The sequence below is a fragment of the Musa acuminata genome, chromosome BXJ3-2 (assembly GCF_036884655.1).
Source record: "Musa acuminata AAA Group cultivar baxijiao chromosome BXJ3-2, Cavendish_Baxijiao_AAA, whole genome shotgun sequence".
NCBI classification, from domain to species: Eukaryota; Viridiplantae; Streptophyta; class Magnoliopsida; order Zingiberales; family Musaceae; genus Musa; species Musa acuminata.
Window position 1 is genome coordinate 24,446,766 of NC_088350.1, and position 23,232 is coordinate 24,469,997.

Sequence of the window (23,232 nt, forward strand, 5' to 3'; positions counted from 1 at the left end):
ATTTGAATGACAAATGAGCTGAATGAACAGAAGTAGGTGCTCACAGAAAAAGTAACAGGTCCATGGCATTTGATTGGAACAAATTAATCTGCTGCTATGGAAAGACCTTTCCATTGGGCAGTAGTATGGAGGTAATCATAATGCCACCTGCAGATTTAAATTCTTGTTTGACTATCAGCACCAATGTAAAGTCCAGAAAAAAAATTGAGGTATGAACAAATATTCATTAAGAATAAGAGCAGCTAAATAGCAATGGCATCGGATTGCACCCTTACAGACCGAAAATGAGACAAGCCATGAAGAAATTAGTGTTCTGGCTTTTGATCTGCAAAGTATATAATTATAAACTGACTGGAAATCTAAAAATGCCCAACTCAACTTCGACAAACCCATGCTCCTTCAGCATGCATCATCAGCGAGCAGACGTCTGCAGTTTGCTACAATGGTGCATGTAACATCCTGATGATCAGAGGTCTTTCTGGATCAACAAAATCATTTCAGGAGCTAATGTGAGCTCGAGCCATGACAATTTTCTCAATTATGTGTCTTCGCATGAAGCACTAAAACCAAGTGCAATTGTTCAACCATTCGGTGGAAGAGGCCTTGGATTTAATGCTGGATAGTGTGACCTCTCCTGAGCATCCGGATCTTGGAAAAGAGAATTCCATCGGTCGAATATGATGCGCCCTCCTCGACCAATCCGACCACAGAATCGGTATGGTGATACAACTGACTCATTCTCTGCAGATAAAACAGGTGGCACAATGCCTGCAGCGGCAAGCTTGTCTGGATCCAGAGATTTTGTAAATAACATGACAGGTTCATCTGGATCCTGCATTGAAATGAAATTCAAAACCAACAAACGTTGAACATTTTGTTCCACAACTGTTCCGCATATCTTCTTCACAACAGATAGTTTATCATCCAGACCAAAAATTTGGAGCAAATCAATGGAGATTGAAATCTAACCCGTCCTTAATGAATGAGCAAAAAGACAAAAAAAAGGGGGCAAAAGCAAATATACCCTCTTTTGCGTCCACCCATTTGACAAAGGTCTCCGTTTCAATTCTCGTTTCATTCGTACTGTTGGGACTGCAATTAGCTTGAAATCTGCATACCTTGGATGGAGCGTGGCAGGGACAGCAATTGGATCACCATTAATCGTGTCATCTGAATCAACATAATCCTCCTCACTTGATGTAAATTTGCATGTAACATGTCGGAAACTTGGGATTGCAATTCCATCTTCAACGAGATGAGCCTCATGCTATGAGTATTACCAAGTCAACAAGGATCCAAATCAAATGCTAGAATCAAAACAAATCATACAGAGCAGTGAATGAACCGTAATATCCTGCATGCCTTGGGAAGCCTATCCCTTATCAAAAGTTTCTACCATCACAAAACTAATAGCCTCTTTAATTTATCAGAGAAGGATGTTACTTTTACATTCAGAAAGACTACAGGAGAAAATAAAATTTATCAATACTGGTGCAAGACAGAGAATATGGATAAGAGCCAAAGAACCCTCTCTAGCAACATAAAAAGACCTAGTATCATAGGCATCACCAATAATATATTTGTCAATATAACTTCTCTCCTTAACAATCACTGGATCCTTCACTAGGCCTTGATCAGAAAATAGTTATTTAGAAATCAAATGTGTAGAAATAAACCATGTATAAGAAAGATTCAACCTTGACCTCTTATTTATTTCAAGACATTTTTATTTCTCCTTATAAAAAACCCAGTCTCTCAAATAAAATGTGGTCATATCACCATAAATATTGCAATATCAAATCAAAACTTTAAATCAGAACATACTTTTGCATCGTAAGTAGATAGATCTATATGGAAATTCATGAATAAAATACAAATAACAAATAGAATAACACTGAGAACAATGTCTGCAAATCAGAAACAATTATTTACATCGTTCTCCTATGAGTCAATCTTGCCATTTATCATGATTCAAAGCCTTTCTTGGTTCAGGGCAAAAAAAATGTTAGCAGTAAAAATTGCAAAATTTACAACGATAACAGAAATTGATAATGGATTATAACCTTGTGTGCCTATATAATACAGAAAGAAGAATACAATATTTGGAATTACCTTATACTTCATCTGAATTCTCTGGATTTTGACCTCGCACTCAACAATATCCCGCTTCTTCTCTTCCCTCTGCGATACATGTAATTAATATGGACTTTTCTGATTATGTAACAGACCTTGTAAGAAGATCTAATTTCCATTTAGGATAGAGCTTTGTAAAAGAAACCTGAATCAAAGAATCAAGCATTCTCTTTGCCTGGTCCAAGTTACGCCTGACCTGAAGTACAGTAAGTAAAGGATGACAAGAAATCCTGATGCCATAGTAAACATATATAATAAACACAACCAATTTCTACAATATTGTTAAAAGAATGAATAGAAGAGGCATAATAGGCCATATCATTCACTGGTTTATATGAGTTTTTACACCTCAATCATCCATTTTTCTACTCAGATGTATTGAGAGTCCAGTTTTTTCATCATAATCTACATATATACATGTTGACAATTGACATATATCACCACTACTAAGTAACAACTTTTAAAATACTAGATATAATCTATAACCAATTAAAAACAGTATTAATAAAAGTAAACAACATCCCACTCTTAAATATGACAAGAAATCCACGATCTCTTCCACATAATTATCAAAATATCAATACTGATATGTGAGATTATAGAAAAAAAATATCCTCCTTCACAGCATATATATTATGTTTTTTAAATTAGAGGCTAATGGCATCAATAGTAGTGTGAGTTCAACAAGTTTCATTTTTTTGAAAAGTTTATCTCTTTAGGTCCCTCCAAAGTTGATTCCTTGGAACATCTTTTCTGGTACAACCTTTTCTCGACAGAATTTCAATCTAAAAATTACTTGTTATGATTAACTGTAGCTTTAGTACTAATTATGAGATTTGCATAATACGAAGAGCAGAGTTATGCTCTTCGGAAAAGGATAAAGAGGCCAACAGATACATAAATTTTTCCTTTAGAAAGGAAAAGAGATCAGACAATTGGATTTTAACTCCTTGTTCAATAATTCTCCATCCTTCATTTCTATTCCTCTCCCAGCTATCTTCCCTCCTCATGTTCTTTACAGATATTTCATTATTCATTTTAAAATCAGCACTGCTGTCCACTCAAGCAAATTAATAAAAAATGATTAACAATTGTTTCAGTATTAGTGAATGGAGTTCATATCAATTGCAGATTTGCTTCATCTTAGTTGTTCTATAAAAATTTTCACGTTAAGTGCCCCTTAAATCACTATACTGTGCCCCTTGCCTTGCACCTTGTACCATGGCTGCAAGCAACCTTGGTGCTTCAGTGAACCTCAGCCTTCAACAATTCTGACCAGTTGATACATACCATTTTAAACAGTGCCTTATACCATATAGGCATATACTATGTTACAAGCGATAAAGCAATGAAATTTACCTGTCGAAGTTTTTCAAATGACTGAACACTGTTTTCCCTCCTTTGCATCTGGAAAAAGAAAATAGTCATCAAATATCCAGCATATAGACCAAGAAGCACTACATTTCTTTCAGCAAATCTTTCTATTTAATTATACAAAGCTTTTTCCTTTGTGTCAACAACTAATTTATATATACAATTGACTCCACGGCACCTACCCTTCTTGTGTGAAGACGGTGTGCCTTTTCTCTCGGTCTGAATACATTATAGGGATTTGTATCATTAACTGGTGGAGGCGGCTGCATAAGCACAAAATATATTAGATATGATCAAATCATCTACTGCTTTTATGAAAATATACAACTTTATGGAGTACGATGCTAGAAGAACAGATTAGCCAGTCAAACATATAATTGCAGGCCATAGCCTAGGACAGCTCAAACTAAGATCATTGCCACTTTTAGGCAATTGTTTTTTTACTTTTTATATGCACCACCAAACCCAAGAGATAATGTTCCATCCAGTGACCAAATTAATAGCAAAAGAAATTTTCATTATAATAACTAACAGAAGTTCATAGATAGGTGAGAGTTCTATGATGGAGCTGATAAGAATCATTAAAGAAGCCATTCAAGCACAACATTCTCCATTTTTTTGTGCTGGTTAGAACAAATTGCAAGAAAGTCTGTTTCACCACAACTTGAACCTAATCTATGGACCGTTACCTCTCTAAGAAGTCATGCCACCACAAAACAACTACGTAGAAAAAGATATCTAAATAGAACAAATCTTCACAATAAAATCAATTGGTGCCATAAAACTAAATGCCCAGTGAAGGAACACAGACACCCCCGAAACAAACATTAAACAATATAAGGTCACACACCACTCTAATAAAAGAATGGCACTGTAAACCCAAATTATAAAGTGGGATGAGTATCACAAGTTTCTTTACCTCTCCCGGCCTCTCCTCCCTTCACTTTGCACGGTATCCTAAATTCCTAATGCCACTCGCAGCTAAGGTAACTCATGATAATAATGTGACCAATGACGTTTACGAAAAAACCAGCGAAGACTGTTGCATCCGACAAGGCAGACATAGCAAGTGCATCTTTTGACATCAATCCAGCAACTTGGTTTTTATTTTGTTGTCTCCTTATCGCAAATGGGTTGAATCTAGTTAAAGTATATTTCATTCGTTTACTTTTCTCCCAAATGGTTTTTATTTTTCATTCTTTTTCTCTATCATTTAGTATCAGCAGGGCTCCACACATGGCACATACCATTCTGTTGAAAAATATTGTTACTCAAAATAAATAGTCAAGTTTCCTTTACTCTGAGCATATATGTATCTCAACAAGCATAGGATAACATTCTCTACTTTATTTTATCTTTTTATGACAATATTATTTGGTAGCATTTTTTTTTTTCACAAACTTTTGATTTGTAATCCTTTTCTTCTTCTTTTTTTTTTTGCAAAGGATAGGTAGCGAAGGCAAGATTCAAGCCCAGGATCTTGTGATATCCATTCTTTATTTTTCGATTATAGAACTAGATTATCTACATGAACTTCAATTCTTCATTAAACTATAACTTCAAACATTCCCCAGTGGGAAAATCTAAAATTTGCAAAAATATTGTGGACATATTGTTCATGAGGTATGGGGTACCTTGATTTACTTGCACAGGTCAGCCACTTTTTAGAACATTGACCGTAATGAATAAACACAAAAGCAGAATGGTAGGTTCAATTCTCCACCATATACTGGCTCAGCAAAATGAGAAGAAAATGATAAATTTAAGTTTTTCACCATCAAAAGAGTAATACTCAAAGGTAAGTATCCCCATGTATCTGAAAAATCCAATTTCTACAATTGCTATAAATTTGGATATTTATATAAAGCATCAAAACTTATCAAGGAATCATCCATTATCCCCTAGAAAGCAGTTTAACGTATGAAAGTTCTATATACTACTTTAAGATTCGGTTATCTTGATACATCTTTCAATAATTTTTTGATTTTAATTATCTTTGAGCGACTTCTTACTGGGACTGAACCAACATAATTTATTTCAACAATCATGTTTAAAATGTTTGTTAATATTATAAATGAATAAACTTTGTAAAGGTTCCTTTCAACCAAAAGAGACTTGTTCTAATTGTCACCAATGGATTAAAATACCATAGATGGAAGATCTAGTGCACAAGGCTCCTGCCAATAATGTACACAACCTTTAACCCTATAGATAGATGGGCTGTAATAGTAAGGACCGGGATACTGTATGGAGTCACAGTGGCAAGTTATATAAAACTAATACAAGCAAAATCACATATAGTATAACAGAACATCAGACAGAATTACAGATTTGGCAGAAAAAATGTCATTATTCTTCATCTAAGACTACTGCTACCAGTGCTATCTTCATCTTGGACTCTTTCACCAATCTTAAAGGAGTTATTATCATATGGCTTGCTTTAGTTAATTTATACAAAATCAGTGTAGCAAGCAAAGGAACGAGATTCACCTTAGAAAACATAACGAACATCAACATTCTAAGAAAAAAAAGTAAAAGGGGCCAACCTGCAGGCGTCGCAAGATAGGTTTTTGCCACTGTTCTCTCTGATAAATGACAAATAAATCATAAGTAAGAATCAATGGAGTCAAAATATAAATTTGATTGAATCTATAAATCAACTCCAGAGATAAAACCTCAGATTCATATATTTTGAACAATGAAAAAATAAAATGGTGGTCACTCTCTGTTTCTCTCACCACATAAAGCATACCTTTAATTTCCAATAGTTATATACAGATTGGAAAACTGGATATCGTACACATAGGGGTTGCAAAGCCTGCAAAAATTGAGCAAATTGTTGGCGACGTTAAAGAGTTTTGATATTAGCTACCAGGCAAAATTCCATTCTTGTTAAGCTCCATTACATCTTAAAAAATCACAGCACATAAGCTAGCTGCCAGTGAAAGGTTGTGCAATCAGCATCTTTAAAAAAAAAATCATGTATGAGAAATGTGTCACCAACATTTCTCATACATGGCCCAGTTCTTATCAACATCAGAAAATATTTTTACGTGAACCATTTGTTTAAGCACAAGTACTGTAAATCATATATCTCACTTAGGAGAATGAATTTTTGTCCTTAACTATCATGCTAGATATAATGCTTTGCTTAGACAGTAAACAAATGCTAAGAAATAACAGATCTAGACATGAGAGGAACTAGACTCCATATGAATAATAAAAAACAAACTCCAGAAATATAGTCATTAACCTCTTCTGCTGCATCAAATTGTAAAAGAACAGGAATAGGTGATCCAAAAGTAGGTGTTATGACTCCTGCTCGTTCTCGAGCTTTATGATCCATAACCTCCAGCTTGAACAAAATGGTCTCAAACCTGGGTTAAAATAAGCTTAAGTTCATAAAAGTAATCACCGAAAAGAAAGAACATATTAAACTAGAAGCATAATTTGCAGCATGTTCTCCTGTACAGTTCCAGAATGAATCTTGCGTGCCTCAAATCAACCTGTGACATACTGGATGGTCCCATGGAAAACACACTTAGTCTATGGTTGCAACTCATTTGGAGCATCCTCTTTTTCCACAACCTCCTTTCATAATGGTACAGCTAATGAGACACTACATTTGTAGGAACCTCGTGCACTAGAGCTCCCATTTAATACCTACATGTGGCTCTGGCTACAGGGTCATAAACATGAGGAAGGACTTCTCTATTGAATCTCTGCCGCATTGCAGGCAGGCTACTGGCTTAGGTTATTTTTCTTGCTAAACATGGTGGTTGAACTTGAACCTTCCCCGATCTCCATAGCCTCAGTCAGAAGAATCAGAGGACTCATTACTGCTGTGATGAAATAGCATTACCATGAAATGACAGCATTATTTTCTGAAAACTGATTTAGCAAAGGCTAACTGTATTAAGATGAGATTCGAAGAGCCCATGCAGATTCCTCTGATAGGCATACAAAACTTGAAGATTCTGTGCATTGAAAAAACTTCAGTAAAAGAAAACGGCTTTTCTCTTTGATTGAATGTTTTTTGACATAGAGGAGGAGAATAAATGAATCATCAAGATAACGAATAACAGTAACAGGTGAATCTTGTTAGTACCAAAGTGTTAAATTATATTCTTCATTTTTCTTCTAAGTCTTCCAGTGCAGGGCAATCAACTTATAGAAGAGGTCAGAAAGCATATGCTTTACTGATTCTCTCCATGCAGCAGCTTGTTTGTCCAAAAGAAAAACGGGCAGCTCTCCTGGTCTTTTCCAATGTAAACTTACATTAAAGCATTGATAATATTACAAAAACCAAAAAATAATTGAATCATCACGGCTGTAATCATTTGTTCATTAAATCACAACTGTAATCATTAGTTCATTACCATTACAGCTATGGAATAATTCTTCTTCTTCTTTATGTGGGTAAAATATTTTTTTTTATTTGATCAATCTACTACCAAGAAGGACTATCATTCTTATCATCTTTAATCCTCCCAACCCACCCTGTTTTTTCATTAAGAAAGTCTTAAGAGTAAATAATGCATAATAACAATTCACTGTTTCAATAATGTATTTCTAGCATTCCAGGGGGACAATGAAGGTCCAAATTTTACAGATCATGAAGCAAAATAGCATTGAAGAATACAATAAGCATAGTGGTCACCAAGTCTATACTATGACTATTACTTTTCAGGTGTAAGAGTCTTCCCTTCATAGTTGAACTCTTCAAGCCAACCATCATCCTCATTATCCAGGTCATATTCAACAAATTCACCAATCTCAGCCCGAGCTACAAGATGTTAACAATGAAAAAGATATCAAAACATGCAATGTAAATAGGAATTCTTTCTTCGTAGTAATATCTTGCAAAATTCAATAAAAACCTCCTCTTCCACGTATATATGATGCAGTTGGTGTGAAGGTAGGGGTATAATCTCTTTCATATGTGTCCACAACACTGAACTGCGGAGTAGGAATTTCTTGAGAACTTGCCTTGCTTGGAGTTTGATGCACCTAAAAAGAATAACATAATTCTGTCAGTCACTTTTTTCATATTAGTTGATCTAACTTCATAAAATGGTTCACAGTTCAAAATAAGTACTACCAACTAGACTGCTGCCTGATGGTAAAAAGAGCAAGCACTGGACATTTAGCACTTCTGCAAACATTTTGCATTTTAGGCATTACAGGTGGTCAAGGGTGACAACCACCTGAAGGTCTAAAAGATTGGCTAAAAGAACATACGTAGGCACAGAAATACAAAGACAGAACATCCTCCTTCGGCACCTCCTATGAAATACCGAAAGACACTGAAAAAGGTGAAAAATCTGACGCTACAAGAATGACAAAAAGTGATAACAAATGAATAACTAAGTTTGTCATATTAGCAAACAAATAACTAAAGAAAATTAGTGGTCGAGAGCATGAAGCTTCAGCTAATACGGGATTTGGAAAGGGTCAAATATACATAGTCCTCATGCAACACTCAGAATACTTGAGTGTGAGATTCTAACTGCACAACCTGTTCAGAGTACCATAGGAGAAGAAAAATCCATGCACCATAAATAATTGCGATAAATTCAAGTTCAACCTGCTATAACGATATTGGTGTTACCTCATTCTCAGTTGCAATTCGGAGCAGGTGTGAGTTGCGGGTTGAAGCGGCTGTGGCAGGCGCCTCGTCATCATCAAATTCTTTAACGGATTTGACAATGGGGAGCTTCTTGTGAATGTCAAGGGGCCGAGGCCTGAATGAAAGCCTACTCATGTCCACTTCATCTCTCTTTCACTTCCAACTATGTTTCCCAGCTCAAACTGCCGCTGCTGCTACCCCGACCTCGCGCACAGCAGCACCAACGACCGGTGTTCCAGTTACGTTCTCAAAACCAGCCACAAAGATTCTGTTAAAATCATCAAGAAGTTCACGAATTGTCTTTGCGAGCACTAGAACTCGCCATTCACAACATAGTCGCAGCAGAGCAGAGTCCAGCAGCTCAGAGAGGTGTTCAAAACGAACAAACCCTAGAATTCCTCACGTCGGAAACTTCATGCACAGCACCAGAGGATCTATGAAGCGGGCGTTTAAGTTGCGAGCTTACTCCTACTTGCAGATACCCCAGTTCCGACCAAAGATTGGGGACACGCCACCAAAGCGGCTCCTTGTCGAGAAACCTCAACTCCTGGCGTCGGAACAGGGCCTCCAGAGCCGGAGGAGCCGATTGGGAGGAAGCAATTCAGGTGGAAGTAGCTACTCTGATCGAGGGATTTAGGGCACCGGATCAAGCAGACCCATTCGCGACCGCGACAACGAAGAATCGAGGATTTGAAGTATCCCGGTGCGCATGAGAGGGGCGACAGCGGTGCAATTGCTAGAGTTGTACGGTTTCTAGGGTTCGAAGGGAGGAGCAAGAGAGACAGATGCAAGAGGGCGAGCGAGGTCGATAACTCCCAATTATTATTATTATTATTATTTATTATTTTCTTTATTAAATTGTCTCGCTGCTCGATTTTCTCGAGTGAACTCAGTGAGTTCCGATGACTCCGAACTGCTATATTTACCTCTATTTGACACAATAAAACGTTCAGGTGAGATATCGGCTCGCATATAAGCCACTGCTTTTAGAATGACCCCCGTCATAACCATTAGTAACTGAAACCATGGCCGTTGCAAGAGACGAGATATCTCAAGTGACATAATAAAACACCTGCTATAGTTATCTCTATTTGACATAATAAAAACATTCGGGTGAGATATATCATCTCATGTGCCCATCGAGCTGTCTTTAATAACAATAATAATAAATTATTTTTCCTTTTTCACCTGTTTTTAAAGCAAAAAAATGGATGAGCAATACACGGTGATTACCCTGCAAAGGCAACTACATGAAATAATACTGAACTGCTGCTAAGCATGGATCGACGATATGTACATGATAAAGCTGTCTTTCATCATTTCTTGGGTTAAAACTTATAGTGAAAATTATTTTGCTGCATTATCACGGTGTAAGGGAAGCTATGATTTCTTTTACATGGCTAATACACTTAATGAGGGAAAGTCGGTTGAATTCCTGCTTGGCGACTGTGAGCATGATGCTCGTGAAGAAGAACGATCAGGTTATCGAGATCCACAGGCGAATTAACGATATGGAATCTATGCACGGTCTTGGAATCTTCCTCTTGAAGGAGTCCGCATCGATTCATCTGATTTGCAACCATAAGAACACAGCTATCAGTGCAAAAGAATAGACAAAAGGTAACAATACACAGAAACAGGCAACAAAACAGATAATATTTCAAAAATCTGCAGCATTTTCAGACACCAGATACAGAAAAGTGGAATGTATGAGCTTACCAATGATTACAGAAGATGCCCTACCTCTATTTCCATCAAATAATTCATTAGGATAATTTGTATGAACTTTTAGCTTACATATGAAGAGTGTACACCTACATGCATCAAATTATGTATCGTAAAATATCGAGAAGCAAATTATTGTAGCATCTCTAACAGCTAAATCATGGATTCAAGCTCCTATATCAGTCTTAGCACACAATACAAGAGATCCCACATCTAATCCTCATGCAAGAAAAAAAAAATCAAGTTAATAAGTATAGCTGTCTTTGGCTCTTTACTAGTGCTGTTGGTAGGAAAAAATAATGACCAACACTCAGTACAGGAACAAATCAAGTTATAAAAAGAGAACAGTATGTCGGATGGTGCTGTTGGAGATACAACAGTTATTTCAGTATAAGTTGCAGAGAGGGACACAGTTAAAGAATTATCAAAGCATCGCATGCCTCAGTGACATGTTCTTTTGAATTAGCAATTTAGCATATTATCACTAACATACAATTGCTTGATAAAAATGCAAACATATACGGAAAAGAAAATAAAGAAATCCAATGAGGTTTAACTGACATGATGCTAGTATGGGCCATTTGATGGAACATATAGCATCTAAATGGAACTCAATTTATTCTGACCATATTTCCAGAACTCAATTGTCATAGTCAATGATCTTTTGATATTAGGCAAGCTTTTGTTCTGGTGTCAATCCTTCTTTGGAGGCAATCTAGATGAGGAAATAGTGGGAATTGGTGTCTCAGAAAAAGGCAAACTAAGACTGTTAAAAAAAATTTCAAATAATCGTATAAGTTGATGCATGCACTCGTATGAGAGTTGAAATTCCACTAAAACAAGTTGACCACAGACGCTCAATGCAGCTCATATCATACATAAGAAGGGCATTCTGTCTTACCAGAGACGTCCTCTTCTTCATTTTGACTAGTAAAGAATGGCGTGAGATAATTCTTATCCAATGCAGTGAAAGATGTTGTGCTGCAGCAGCAATCCAAGTACAAGCAGCTTATCAATGACTAATACTGCAGAAAACAAGGATATATAAACTATAAAATCTGAAGTAAACCTTTTATGGAACTCCTTAAGCCTCATTTTCAGGTTACTCCCAGATGATGTTCCTTCTTGATATGATGGGGCAATGTAGCCATTGTTACTCTCGATGGTCTGAAAGAATTGAGCATATATATGAATCACAAATATCTTGGCATGCCTTAAAGGTTAGTTCTAACTTGATTAAAGAACAAGGGATATAAGTACTCTAGGAAGAATCGAAAGAATTAAAGGAACTTCCAACACCCAACAATTTGTTTATTTGGAAGAATTGGTTTAAAAGAAATATAATATAATAAATCATTTTACTCATTTCTTCAACAATTTTACTGAACCCTCAGGCTCATGATATTGCTCATAGGGTGGTGCATGGTTAATGTTGTAGTCCAGATGCATCAGACAAAATGATTGTCAGTCAAATATATGGCTGTGCTGCATCATTTTCACATCAGCATTCTCATACTTGGATCACCAGATACAGAAAACAAAAAAGGAAATGGAATATAACCAGTAATATCTTAATTATCCAACAGAAGAAGAATGATAAACTGATTTGTCAGGTGCCAGAACAACTTACTTCAAGAGCCCCATCTTGACCATCGCCTACTACTTCTAAAGCTTCAAGCATGGTACCAGTTGAGCCTCCAACCAATATTACCTGCACGAAAAACCACATCATTGTTTAAGAAAAAACACTTGAGCCTCAAGTTGATAAAGATAATGTTTCAAAATAAATGTAAAGTCTTTGAAGCATAATAAATGATCTTATTGGCTGAATCTTAAATGCCCTGAATAGAAACATAAATAAGCTTACAATATTCATTTTTTATTGTTTTAATCTTAAATATTCCAATTTGGAACATCATTTAGCTCAAATGTTGGGGAAATGAGAATGTGCATCAGAAGAAGCATCTGAAACAATGGGAAGAACATAATCAACTACCACCAAAGAAGAAGAAAGAGAAATTCCAGGAAAGAAACTTCTGGATACTACCGTCCATGATCCATTGCTTTGATTTTATAACTAAGTGAAGAATACATCTCAGCACTAAAATCTACTGAAGATTATCCATCATATTTCAAGCTCAAGAAGGCACTTCCATGCTGGCTCTAGCAAACATTGACTCACAAGATTCCATTTTCCATATCTTTTCAATTTGCTCTACAGCTTTTCCTATCCTCAAAATTATTACAATAGAGATACTGCGTGCTGACACTACTGTATGCATGTATATAAAGTGCCATCTTTATGCAACAAGTTCAACTTCATTGATGGTTGCTGCAAAGAATTCTTTTGACAATATAGCCCAGGTAACCAACTTCGAGAACAATGCTCCACAACAATAAACAACAAAAAGATATAGTTAGACATATTTGAATTCCACAGAGTATGACTTATTGCACAAATAAGGCCTATGTACGACCAAATTTGTACATGCATGCAGATCAGGAAAGTTATTCTATGAATTACCAAACTTATAGGAACTTTAATATGGTGTGACATACTTGAAAAAGCATCCTAGAGCCAAGATGAGGGTTAGCTAAGAAATATGTTTGTGTTACACTGAAAAGCTAAGCAGTAGGTAATTGACATCTTCAGAAGTATGATATGGCTCCTGCATAAAGTACATATCATAGTATCAAGAACATATTGAAGGAGAGAAAATATGAATCATGAGGTTATCAAAAAGCAAGCCATAACAACATGGATAAGTATTTGCACGTTTATTATATTTGACTGAAGCCAAATGCATTACTAGAATAAGCACCTACTGTTAAAACAATAATTGCAGTGGTAGCTGTGAAAATCGTTTTGCCATGTGCTTCAGGTAGATCATGTACTGATTGCAGAGCAAGTGCAAAAGCCATAGCCCCTCTAAGACCTGGATGTGCATAATGTATATGAATTTTAAATAAAAACTAAGCTAGACTTCAGTGATATCAAAGTAGCCCATGCACTCACCACTATACCACAGTGCCTTCTGATGCTTCAAAGGTATTTGGCGACTTGTTGGTCGAGCCATGTTGACCAAGTTAGCACAAACATAAACATGTGCTGCCCTAAAATTTAATCAATATGATCATTGAATTACATAAAAGCCTTCAAACAAATCATTTATGCGAGTTCCCAGAACTGAAATGGAAAAGCAAAGACTAAGAAAATGAAACACATAACAAACTAAAGCATAAAAAGACCCAAATGAACTCTAGCATATAATGTGTACACCAATTTTTTGTGAAGAAAACTTCAGGATATCATGAATCCAATAAAACACCTAAAGTAACAGATTAAAGGCACCATGAGAGAGACAAGTTCTAGTTCTAGCATAACATGCCTAACATTGAACTAATTTTGCTATGCCAACCTTCATATAGGCTCATAGCATGTACATGCTCAAAAAAATTTACTTCTACTATGTCAAGATTTATCAACAACTCTCAAATATATTAATGGATCAAAAAGACATAAAATGGCAAGAATGAACCTTATTTGACAAAACTTGATCCTAGTCTTCGGGTCAACTTTATTAACCCTTGGTCAAGACACACCATATTTTTCCAAATCATACATATTAGAATCCACAAGATTATAAAGATACAAGAATTTCTTCTAAAAATTGCAAATCACAGGCTTAAATTAGGCTTTTAATATGTTTCTAATAAATAGCCAGCAATTTAAACCTGGATGAGTTGGTTCATTCAGGAACAAGGAAAAGACTGGCAGTGACCAAATCAATGTACAGGACGGGATGGAGAAGAAAATCAAGGCTGAGCCACAGTCTCCACTCTCCACATCAAGCTCATCAATATTAAAAAAGTAGAAAAACATATTTGTGGAGACTAAGGCACTATTTTTTTCATTGCTAGAGAAAATTAAAGGTGGCTGGCATACCTTGCAACACCTATGAAGATCTGTGTCATTAGTGAAGATTAAAGTCAAGGAGAAAATGATATTTATCTATTTCAAATGTAATAGAAAGTTTAGATAATGAATAAATAGGGAAGGATACAATTGAAAAGAAGATAAATCCTAGGTGTGACCACCTATGTTGCTCCATTGCAATGTCGAAACCCATGTATATAAACCTGCATACAAAACATAGTGAAGCTATGAATTGCAAAGACAGACATGGTAAATAACTAGGAAGATACAGAAGTATGATCCAGCTTGAGTCATTAAAACTTATTATAAAGGCACTAACTGCATGTCATCTTACACAAATGTTTCTGCTAATGATGAAATCAAGTGGAAAAAGGCAGCAGCAAAGTGTTGAGATTTTTCTGATAAATTTGAGAAGGTATAATGCTTCATGACCTGCAACCAAAGCATAATATAATCATTTTGAAAAATGTCTGGCACAGAATATGGCTGTTTAAAATTATATGTACTTACAATTCCAGTGAACAGTATTGAGACAATGCCAGACAGACCTAATCCTTCTGCTAGCATGTAACTGCAAAAGTCGACGATAATGAGTACTTTGAAAAAACAAATTAGATTAGAAGACAAGATTACTTACGAGAAGTATGGGAAAAGGACAAAAAGACAGCATTCCAAGTTCTGAAGGCTGCAAGAAGAAATTGTATCAGTTCTTTAAATGGCATTGTCAAACTAGCAGATGAAATAAAGAAAAGATAAAAATTTCTTACTTGTCGATATCCAACCCAGCATATTTGAAGAGGTATCAAGTGGTTAAGGCTATTCAACACATATTTATAATTGTGACAAAGATATCCATCAACATCCAAAAAATTTAAAAAGAAATAATCAAGTGCTGTAATCAGATTCATGTAAAACAACATTATGTGGCTTGGCCTAAAGAACAATCATCAAGTACTATAATCAGTTTCCATGCAATGAGGGCTGTGGTTGTTCAAACTTCAAAACACCAACTTCCAATCACAGCCCCTCCTGATATGTGGCAACAGTTTTTATCTCTTTTCCCCTTTTGTGATGACAAATACCACCGATAGCAAAACAATATTTAAGAAGTCACTCCTGCATCTTTTTTCTTCTCTGTTCTATTTTTTCCCCTATAGATAGCATACCAAACACTGATGACTGTTAATTCTGTCAGTCATTAGATATATGTGCCAACAAAGGGAACCGTTGGCAGTTAAAATATGTTCCTACAGGAGATACTTGAGAATGTACACCTTTGTTGTTTGGCTAAGCATTTAGCTTATCCTAGCCAAAATGGAAGACCATGATCATCTAATGAAACTACAAGGCAGCAAAGAATGGTAACATCACCATTGTTGTTTATAATACGAGGATACTGGATGTATGACTTATCACATATATGCTTGGCTAGAAATGATATATCAAATATTCAGACACATTCAGCATATACAATTGTACTTTACTATATGTCAGCATTCAACATAAACCAGCAATACAACAATGTGCAATAGAAATGAATGTCTGTAACTGCCAGACAGACACACGACAAAACCTAGTTTCAGTAACGTAATATGAAGTAAACAAATCTAATTAACTTTATGATCTATACACTCAGGCTCTGATATCCAGAGAAACCAACCCATCAAATATCATTATACACCATGAGTATTCTTCTTTCTTTAGCATTCTAAGGATCATAAAAGCCTCAGTTGACAACAAAAACACAGAAGGAGAAAGGATATTGAAGGTCCAGTCATCTTTAAAAAGAGAGACCAGTTTGTCAATTCCCACATGATGAAAATAGATTTATAAAGGATACTTTCCCCAGAACAGAGTTAGGAATAAATAGAACTTTCTTTCAAGTAAAACGAACAACTTTCCAAGCCAAGATACAAATTTACAGCTATGCCTTCCTCTTGATTGGAAAATATTCCATAATTTCTGGATCAATTAATATCTTTTGATGTATCAGCAATGATCAAAGTGTGACCATCCTAGTTATTCTCTATAGAGTTGACAAAATACTCATAGGAGTATCACAAATAAAGAAAGAAATCCAATAGTCACAGAAGAAATAAAACAATAGTTGAGATCAAAAGGTTTCCACAAATTTTTTAACCACAGATAAATAAAATATGAATTAAAGGATATCAGAGCAGAAATAAATCCAACACCAACCCCTGTACAAAAGCAAACACATCTCAGATATGCTGACAAAGAAGCAATTTAATCGTAACTAACATTACTGAATATAAGGGCACAGTTAAGATGTACTAGAAATATTAATAAAACTTCAGCTCTAATTTGATCATTGCACATGTTATTCATAAGCGTATTCTATACAAGAGACTAATCAGAACCAAAGAAAATGTTGGAATGGTTAGAATTAATGGTGTTATTATACCAGAGAAGTGGTGATAATGTTATGTATGAATTTGCTAAATAACAGATATTTTCTGCAACACAGGCACATCAACTCATCTGTGTTTTCCAGAATTGTCCAATACCATTGTCATGTAACTTCTACAACCTTGTCCTACGCTATTGCCATGATGCATCTTCTATATGACATTCTCTCACTTTAGTTATCCTAGATTTACCGATGAAGACTATTCATCACAATGAAATTATTCACACCAAACCCACTTGCTTGGAGATTATCCAACATCGTCATCCATCACACAACTTTGCCAATTTTTATACTACTTGCAAAAGCTTTAGTTTTAAAATTTAAACAATGCACATAGTTACAGGTGAAGCCATCCAATTATCCTCACAAGTAACTGAACTACAAGGTTAGGCATACATTCACTCATCCTTCCCCTGCCCATCCTGTCTTATTTTTGTTTTTTTGGTCTAATAGATCCAAGATGTTGAAACTAATCATATTTCTGGATTTGCAGACATATTAAACCTCAGTTTGATTATCTTCAATAAACTATGATATCAATTTTGATCTGAGCAATTAAATCTTCTATTAGCAATCCATAGCCAAAAGAAGCTTACTTTGCAAAGAATTCTTAATTTAGTTCATCAACATGAAAAATTAAGACAACAAGAAATTTCTGACAACAATATTAGCAGCAAATCTGATTCTAACCTGATGACATTGAGCCAACAAATGTCTCGAGAAACCGCACAACAATTAGAAAAAAATTTTGTCCTGATGAGGCATGACTTTGAACTGATGACATGGTCCTAAAGTAAAAAGATTCTGTCAAACACTGAAAAGAAAGGATGGAGCAGAAGTGTGAAAGGCATCCTCAAGCTCTTGAACAAACCCTCTCGAACAAACCTGTACAAGGAGATTGCCATCTGTATTGCCAAAAAATAACAGCAAAATCAACCAACATGCAAGATAACTGGGAGATGCAAAAAATATAGATTTAAGATAATGGATACAGAACATACAGCATCGTTTAGAACAGATTCTCCAAACACCAAGGCATATAGATTCACATCGGTACCAAGTTCCTGAACCAGAAAAGAATATACAAAACCAGTGAAATAAACATAACCAAAGGATAGCTCAGCAACTCCCGAGTTGCTTGATTATTGTTACATTATCTTAAGATGTATTATCAACTGTACTCATTATGTTTCATTCTGGCAGGGTAACAAGATGGGAAACACCCATCTTGAAACATGCTACTCAACATATGTGTTCATACAATTTTAAGCCAGACTAGTACATGATCAAACTGGCCAAGTTCACACTTCAACAAGGAGCCAGCCAATTCTTATATCATGAGTAGGGTTCACTGAACCCTGACAACTTAAGCCTTGTGAGGGAGTGAGAACAGCCACTGCACATATTTTTTAGGATGGAAAATAGGAAGGCTTAATGCAGAAGAAAGTTTAAGGTTACTCTTTGTGACTTGAGAGACCAGGATTCCAACTTGGAGGTATGGCTCCATACATTGAAGCATTGGTGGGAGCATCATGTAGTGTAGTACACTGCCCTTTTCTATTCCTGATACCATGCAGTTAATAGCATTGCTTTGATTTTTTTTCTATTACTATCTCTTGCTTCTATTTCCTTTTTTTTCCTGTGCCAGCAGCAGAACAACTGTGTTGTATTTGGCTTGGTAGCACATGGCGTGCCATAATGTGCCATTTTGATAGCTAGCAAAAACCCTCCTTGCTGCCAGAACTTATATCCTCGGTTTCAAGCATTAGAACTACAGTGAGACACCAGCTTGCTTTCATCAAATGCAAAGAACCTCAATAGGCTATGACCTAGAATGCCTAATAGAGATTACGGAACTTTAATATCCATCTCATCTTTTCTAAAATTAAATGTCCTCGATAAACTAAGTTTGATGGGAAATTCCGATAAGAAAAACACAGATTGCTAATGTTTTCTGATAGACAAATTTTAGCCAGAGATACATAATCCATAAAAGGATATGATAAATAGGAATGATTAAGAAACCTGGAATATTGACAGAACAGTAACAGGATCAGTTGCAGATATGAGAGCACCAAACATCAGGCACTCAACTAATGGCAATTTGTACATCAGAAACGTTAAACCACCAAGATATCTGCCAAAATAATGACACATAAGATATGAAAAGAAGTTTGAAACCACAAAATCTTATCCCGTAAAATATGGGGAGCAAAGGGTTAAGACATACTTACACTAAAACCCCTGTTACCACTGAAGCAATAAATGTTCCTAAGATAGCAAATGTGACAATGGCCCCAAAGTTTGAAAAGAATGGTTTCTGTCAGTATCAGTTATACAAATACATCAGAAACAATTTTAAATGCAAGAACAGAAGCTCAAGAATAAATATGGCATCAGAAACTTACCGGTGCTAAACTGAACCCTGATTGGGTGTGCTAAAGTTAAAGAGAAACAGCATACAATATAGAATGATACTAATCCTTCTAATATCATTGAACAGTAAAATAATAAATAATAATTTTAGCATGTGCTTAGTAGGATATAATATAATTGGCGGCAGCAAGAAAAGGAAGAAAAATTCCTCATGGAAATTAAACCACCTCCTGCAATAGAGCAAAAGACGGAAGCACTAAGGATCAGGTTTACTGGTCAAAGAGTTCATAAAATGAGGCATAAGGCATGCACACCTGATACTGGTTTCAGTATCTGAAATATTAGCAAGTCCACCAACAAGTAAACCTGTAAATATAAAAGCAATTGATCTTTATTGCGGTTAAAAGTATTCACAGAAAGAAAAGAAATTGCAACAACTTTAAGTTTCTTTTTAAAGAAACTTCCTGTCAGATTGGTATATAAGGCATCATGTTTTTTTTTCTTTTTATCAAACATGCCATGTGAGGAACACATGGGCAGGAAAACATAACTATCTGGATATTAAAGGTAACAAAGTGTTAACGAAGATCAACTAGTGTTATTCATGTATTGAAGGAAAAGAATAGCATGCCAAATCATATAAGAAACTAAAATTGTAGTATAAGCATCCACAAGGCTTCAAAAACCTGAAATCTGGTGTCTTTTGTTATGTATCTAATCCACAGAACTGTCAGTAAAATAGGTAGTTTACATGTGCTGCAGGATATTTATTTATTTCTGAAAACATTCAAAGTGTTCATTCAAATTAGCTCATCTACAACCCTCTTCCTTGCTTAATAAGGCATAGAGCATAATAAAAGGGATGTAAACATAATCAATCAGGAAATTAGGATCAGGAAGAGAATCATCAACTTGGGCAAGTATTTGCTACAACAAAGTAGACACGGTATCAGAACAGTGTTCTTCTCATAGTAGTGAGGATATATCACTCCATCTAGTCATACACATCAAGCAACAACCAGATTATGTACGTTAATGAAACCAGAGATTTGAAGGATAAGAAGGCTCACATGAGATTTAGAGTTGGAAGAAAGTATGACACTGTTGTTGGGTATAATAAGTCAAAGACAGTAAAATACTAGCTCTGCAGATCTCCACTTCATCTGATGCATTTAACCACAGCCATATCGTTGGATTACAAACCAACAACAAAAATCCTTGGACCATAAACTTTGAACCTTTTTATCTAGTAATAAAATCACATCCTTAAATCCTGAATGTGTGTCACCTGTCGAGACTCCGCAACCATGTACTTCATTAAGAAGCCACTCAAAAACGCCCGCAACCAAACTCACAATTGAAAGATCAACAAAAATTTAATGGTTTTTCCATCCAACAGAGCCACCAGTCTCAGCATTTGCTGATCACACTATGATCATGTACTGCATCCCATAACTGCAAGTCCCAAGAATAACAGAGAAGCCATAAAATTTTTGAACTAGATATACAAATCTGAGTTCCTAATCTACCATACTTTACCTGACATGTAAATGTAACTCGATTCCTGAATGCAATTCTATGGCCAGAACATGAAGAATTCTGAGGTACTAGTTAAAGGAATCAACAAAAATCTTTCTGCCTCTCTGGTAGATATTTCAAACGGTAGCAAATCTTTTAAAATGAGATTTGATCATCTTATCTTCCTATCAGTGGTCAAAGCTTTTATCAGCCAAGCTAGCAGAAATCTTTAAAAAAAATGATCAGATGAGAATCTGAACCTCAACCTAATATGAATGTCAACCTTTGATAAGCAGGTCTGGTATACCAATAAAGTTTATCAAAGGAGACCTCAACCTTTGTAAGTGGGTGTGGTCCCACTACCAATGTTTTAGGTGTGAAAAATCAAATGATATTTTGAGTCATCAACCCCTAGTAAGTGGGTCTAGTACACTACCACCATAAACAACAATCTATATGCATCAAAACTTTGTGCACAATAAATATCAAACTATTTGTTTATCGTTGCCAACAGTTAAATCAATAAAAATCTAAGAATACCCTATTTCATCATGGATCGTCATGTCTACTGGCTTTGCACAAGAGATTGTACAATTTGCAACTTTAAAAAAATGCTGTTCCAAAAGAACAATTTAAACCACAAATTTTCGCGATAACAATTCCTATAAAGAACAGTGACGTCTCATAATCCTATCATACCTCGAGAGACATTCTTCTAGAGCTATGGAATACACTCGTAAACTTAACAAGCCCAGTGTGAGCATCAAGACCTCATGATAGTACACTATCTTCTCCTTTGGAACTTGTCTTCAAGTGTAAATTATTTGTTTATGAAACAAATCCTCTGATGATTAATTTCATTCCCCTTCATATGGAAGCGCTAGGTTTCAGTTACTACAGATACTCGATAATCGATTTAATCGCTAGCAATAATGAACAACAAAACCGATCGGTGGTATAAACAATCCAAACCAAACCATTTTTTGGCCAAAATTATCTCCAAGAAGGCAATTTCAGAACCCTCCAACATATAAATTAACGGCAGAAGGAATCAAGTAAGAACACAAGGAGCGTGATAAAGGAGTCCACCCGCATCAAACGGGCCGTGGAAAGAAAGGGAGGAGACAAAAAAGGGGGACGGGTACCTATGATGAGGGAAGCGCTGGCCTCGGGGACGTAGTAGAACTTGTGACGGCGGAGAACATGGCCGACGACGAAGGAAAGCACCAGCATAGAGATCTGCAGGAGGATCCCCACCCCAGCCGCTTGCTGCTCCTTGCCCGGCGGCGGGCTCACCGCCGGTGGCGCCGTCACGTTGAGTCCCAACATCGACGGCGATCGGGCGAACCCCCCTGACCACCACAGGCGTCACTTCTCCGCTGCTCCTCGACCTTTCAACGGAGAGAGAGAGAGAGAGACAGAGGGAAGGAGGTGGGGGGGGGAGAATATAAGAGGTCGGCGAGAAGAGGTAGACGCGAACGCGAATGCTATGAACTCTTTTCCCACCTATTTATCATCTACCCAATTAACCACCTTCGTTACTGTTGGTAGCATTTGGTGCCAACGGGACCCACCGTCAGATACAATTTGAAAGGTACAAAGTTGCTCTTTTTACCAGCCATTTGTTAGTTCCACGTGGCAACTATCAGCACCGTTTGGATTTGCTGTTGTTTGAATCGGCGAAAAGATCGAAGACGATGAGATCAACGACGTTGATGCCAAGTCGTAGAACTCGATGGCATCATCGTTAATTGTTACTGCTGCTCTTTGTCTACAAATTTAATATAAATAAAAACGGTAAGTTTCCGAAAAAAAAAATTCTAATCTTCTGATTTTCCTAAATCCCATTTTGGATTTATTTCCAGATAGTATTATTTTTCATAATGATCAAAATTCTAAAAAATAGTGCATTAATTTTGTTACTTTATATTTTGCTTAAAACTATATGCCACGTATTTAACAAGGATCGCTTGAGTTAGTAGATATTTTGATGATTCAAACATATGATATTTTTAGATATGTCAAATGATGCGCCTGAGATATCTTTTTATAACAAGTCCAAATAATCGTCAAATTAAAGTATATATTAATATTATTATTATTTAGTCA

The 23,232-nt window shown here is 36.0% G+C and overlaps 2 protein-coding genes across 4 annotated transcripts; both read right to left on the minus strand.

Moving 5' to 3' along the window:
- Nucleotides 1–204: 204 nt before the first annotated feature.
- LOC135631911 (enhancer of polycomb-like protein 1) lies at nt 205–9,937 on the minus strand. Of its 2 annotated transcripts, XM_065140027.1 has the most exons (13): nt 9,540–9,937; nt 9,119–9,404; nt 8,388–8,517; nt 8,191–8,293; nt 6,761–6,884; nt 6,260–6,325; nt 6,054–6,092; nt 3,690–3,770; nt 3,493–3,540; nt 2,279–2,329; nt 2,113–2,181; nt 1,025–1,267; nt 205–832 (listed from the first exon to the last, which is right to left on the minus strand). In XM_065140027.1, the coding sequence occupies exons 2-13, from the start codon at nt 9,269–9,271 to the stop codon at nt 581–583; spliced, it is 1,359 nt and encodes a 452-aa protein (XP_064996099.1). In that variant the 5' UTR covers nt 9,272–9,404; nt 9,540–9,937; the 3' UTR covers nt 205–580. The 2 variants fall into 2 exon arrangements, with proteins under 2 accessions (XP_064996099.1, XP_064996100.1); XM_065140028.1 differs by having other exon boundaries at nt 1,119–1,267; nt 9,119–9,937.
- A 446-nt stretch (nt 9,938–10,383) lies between these two features.
- On the minus strand, nt 10,384–22,555 carry LOC135631759 (sodium/hydrogen exchanger 6-like). 2 transcript variants are annotated; one of them, XM_065139626.1, is made up of 22 exons: nt 22,269–22,555; nt 19,920–19,971; nt 19,776–19,835; nt 19,638–19,662; nt 19,464–19,549; nt 19,255–19,366; nt 18,231–18,293; nt 18,115–18,134; nt 17,920–18,017; nt 16,971–16,999; nt 15,566–15,597; nt 15,436–15,483; nt 15,309–15,369; nt 15,133–15,230; nt 14,926–15,001; nt 14,808–14,827; nt 13,878–13,975; nt 13,688–13,797; nt 12,492–12,572; nt 11,931–12,028; nt 11,763–11,842; nt 10,384–10,704 (listed from the first exon to the last, which is right to left on the minus strand). In XM_065139626.1, the coding sequence occupies exons 1-22, from the start codon at nt 22,450–22,452 to the stop codon at nt 10,655–10,657; spliced, it is 1,581 nt and encodes a 526-aa protein (XP_064995698.1). In that variant the 5' UTR covers nt 22,453–22,555; the 3' UTR covers nt 10,384–10,654. The 2 variants fall into 2 exon arrangements, with proteins under 2 accessions (XP_064995698.1, XP_064995699.1); XM_065139627.1 differs by lacking the exons at nt 19,920–19,971; nt 22,269–22,555 and having other exon boundaries at nt 19,638–19,663; nt 19,775–19,803.
- Nucleotides 22,556–23,232: the final 677 nt, after the last annotated feature.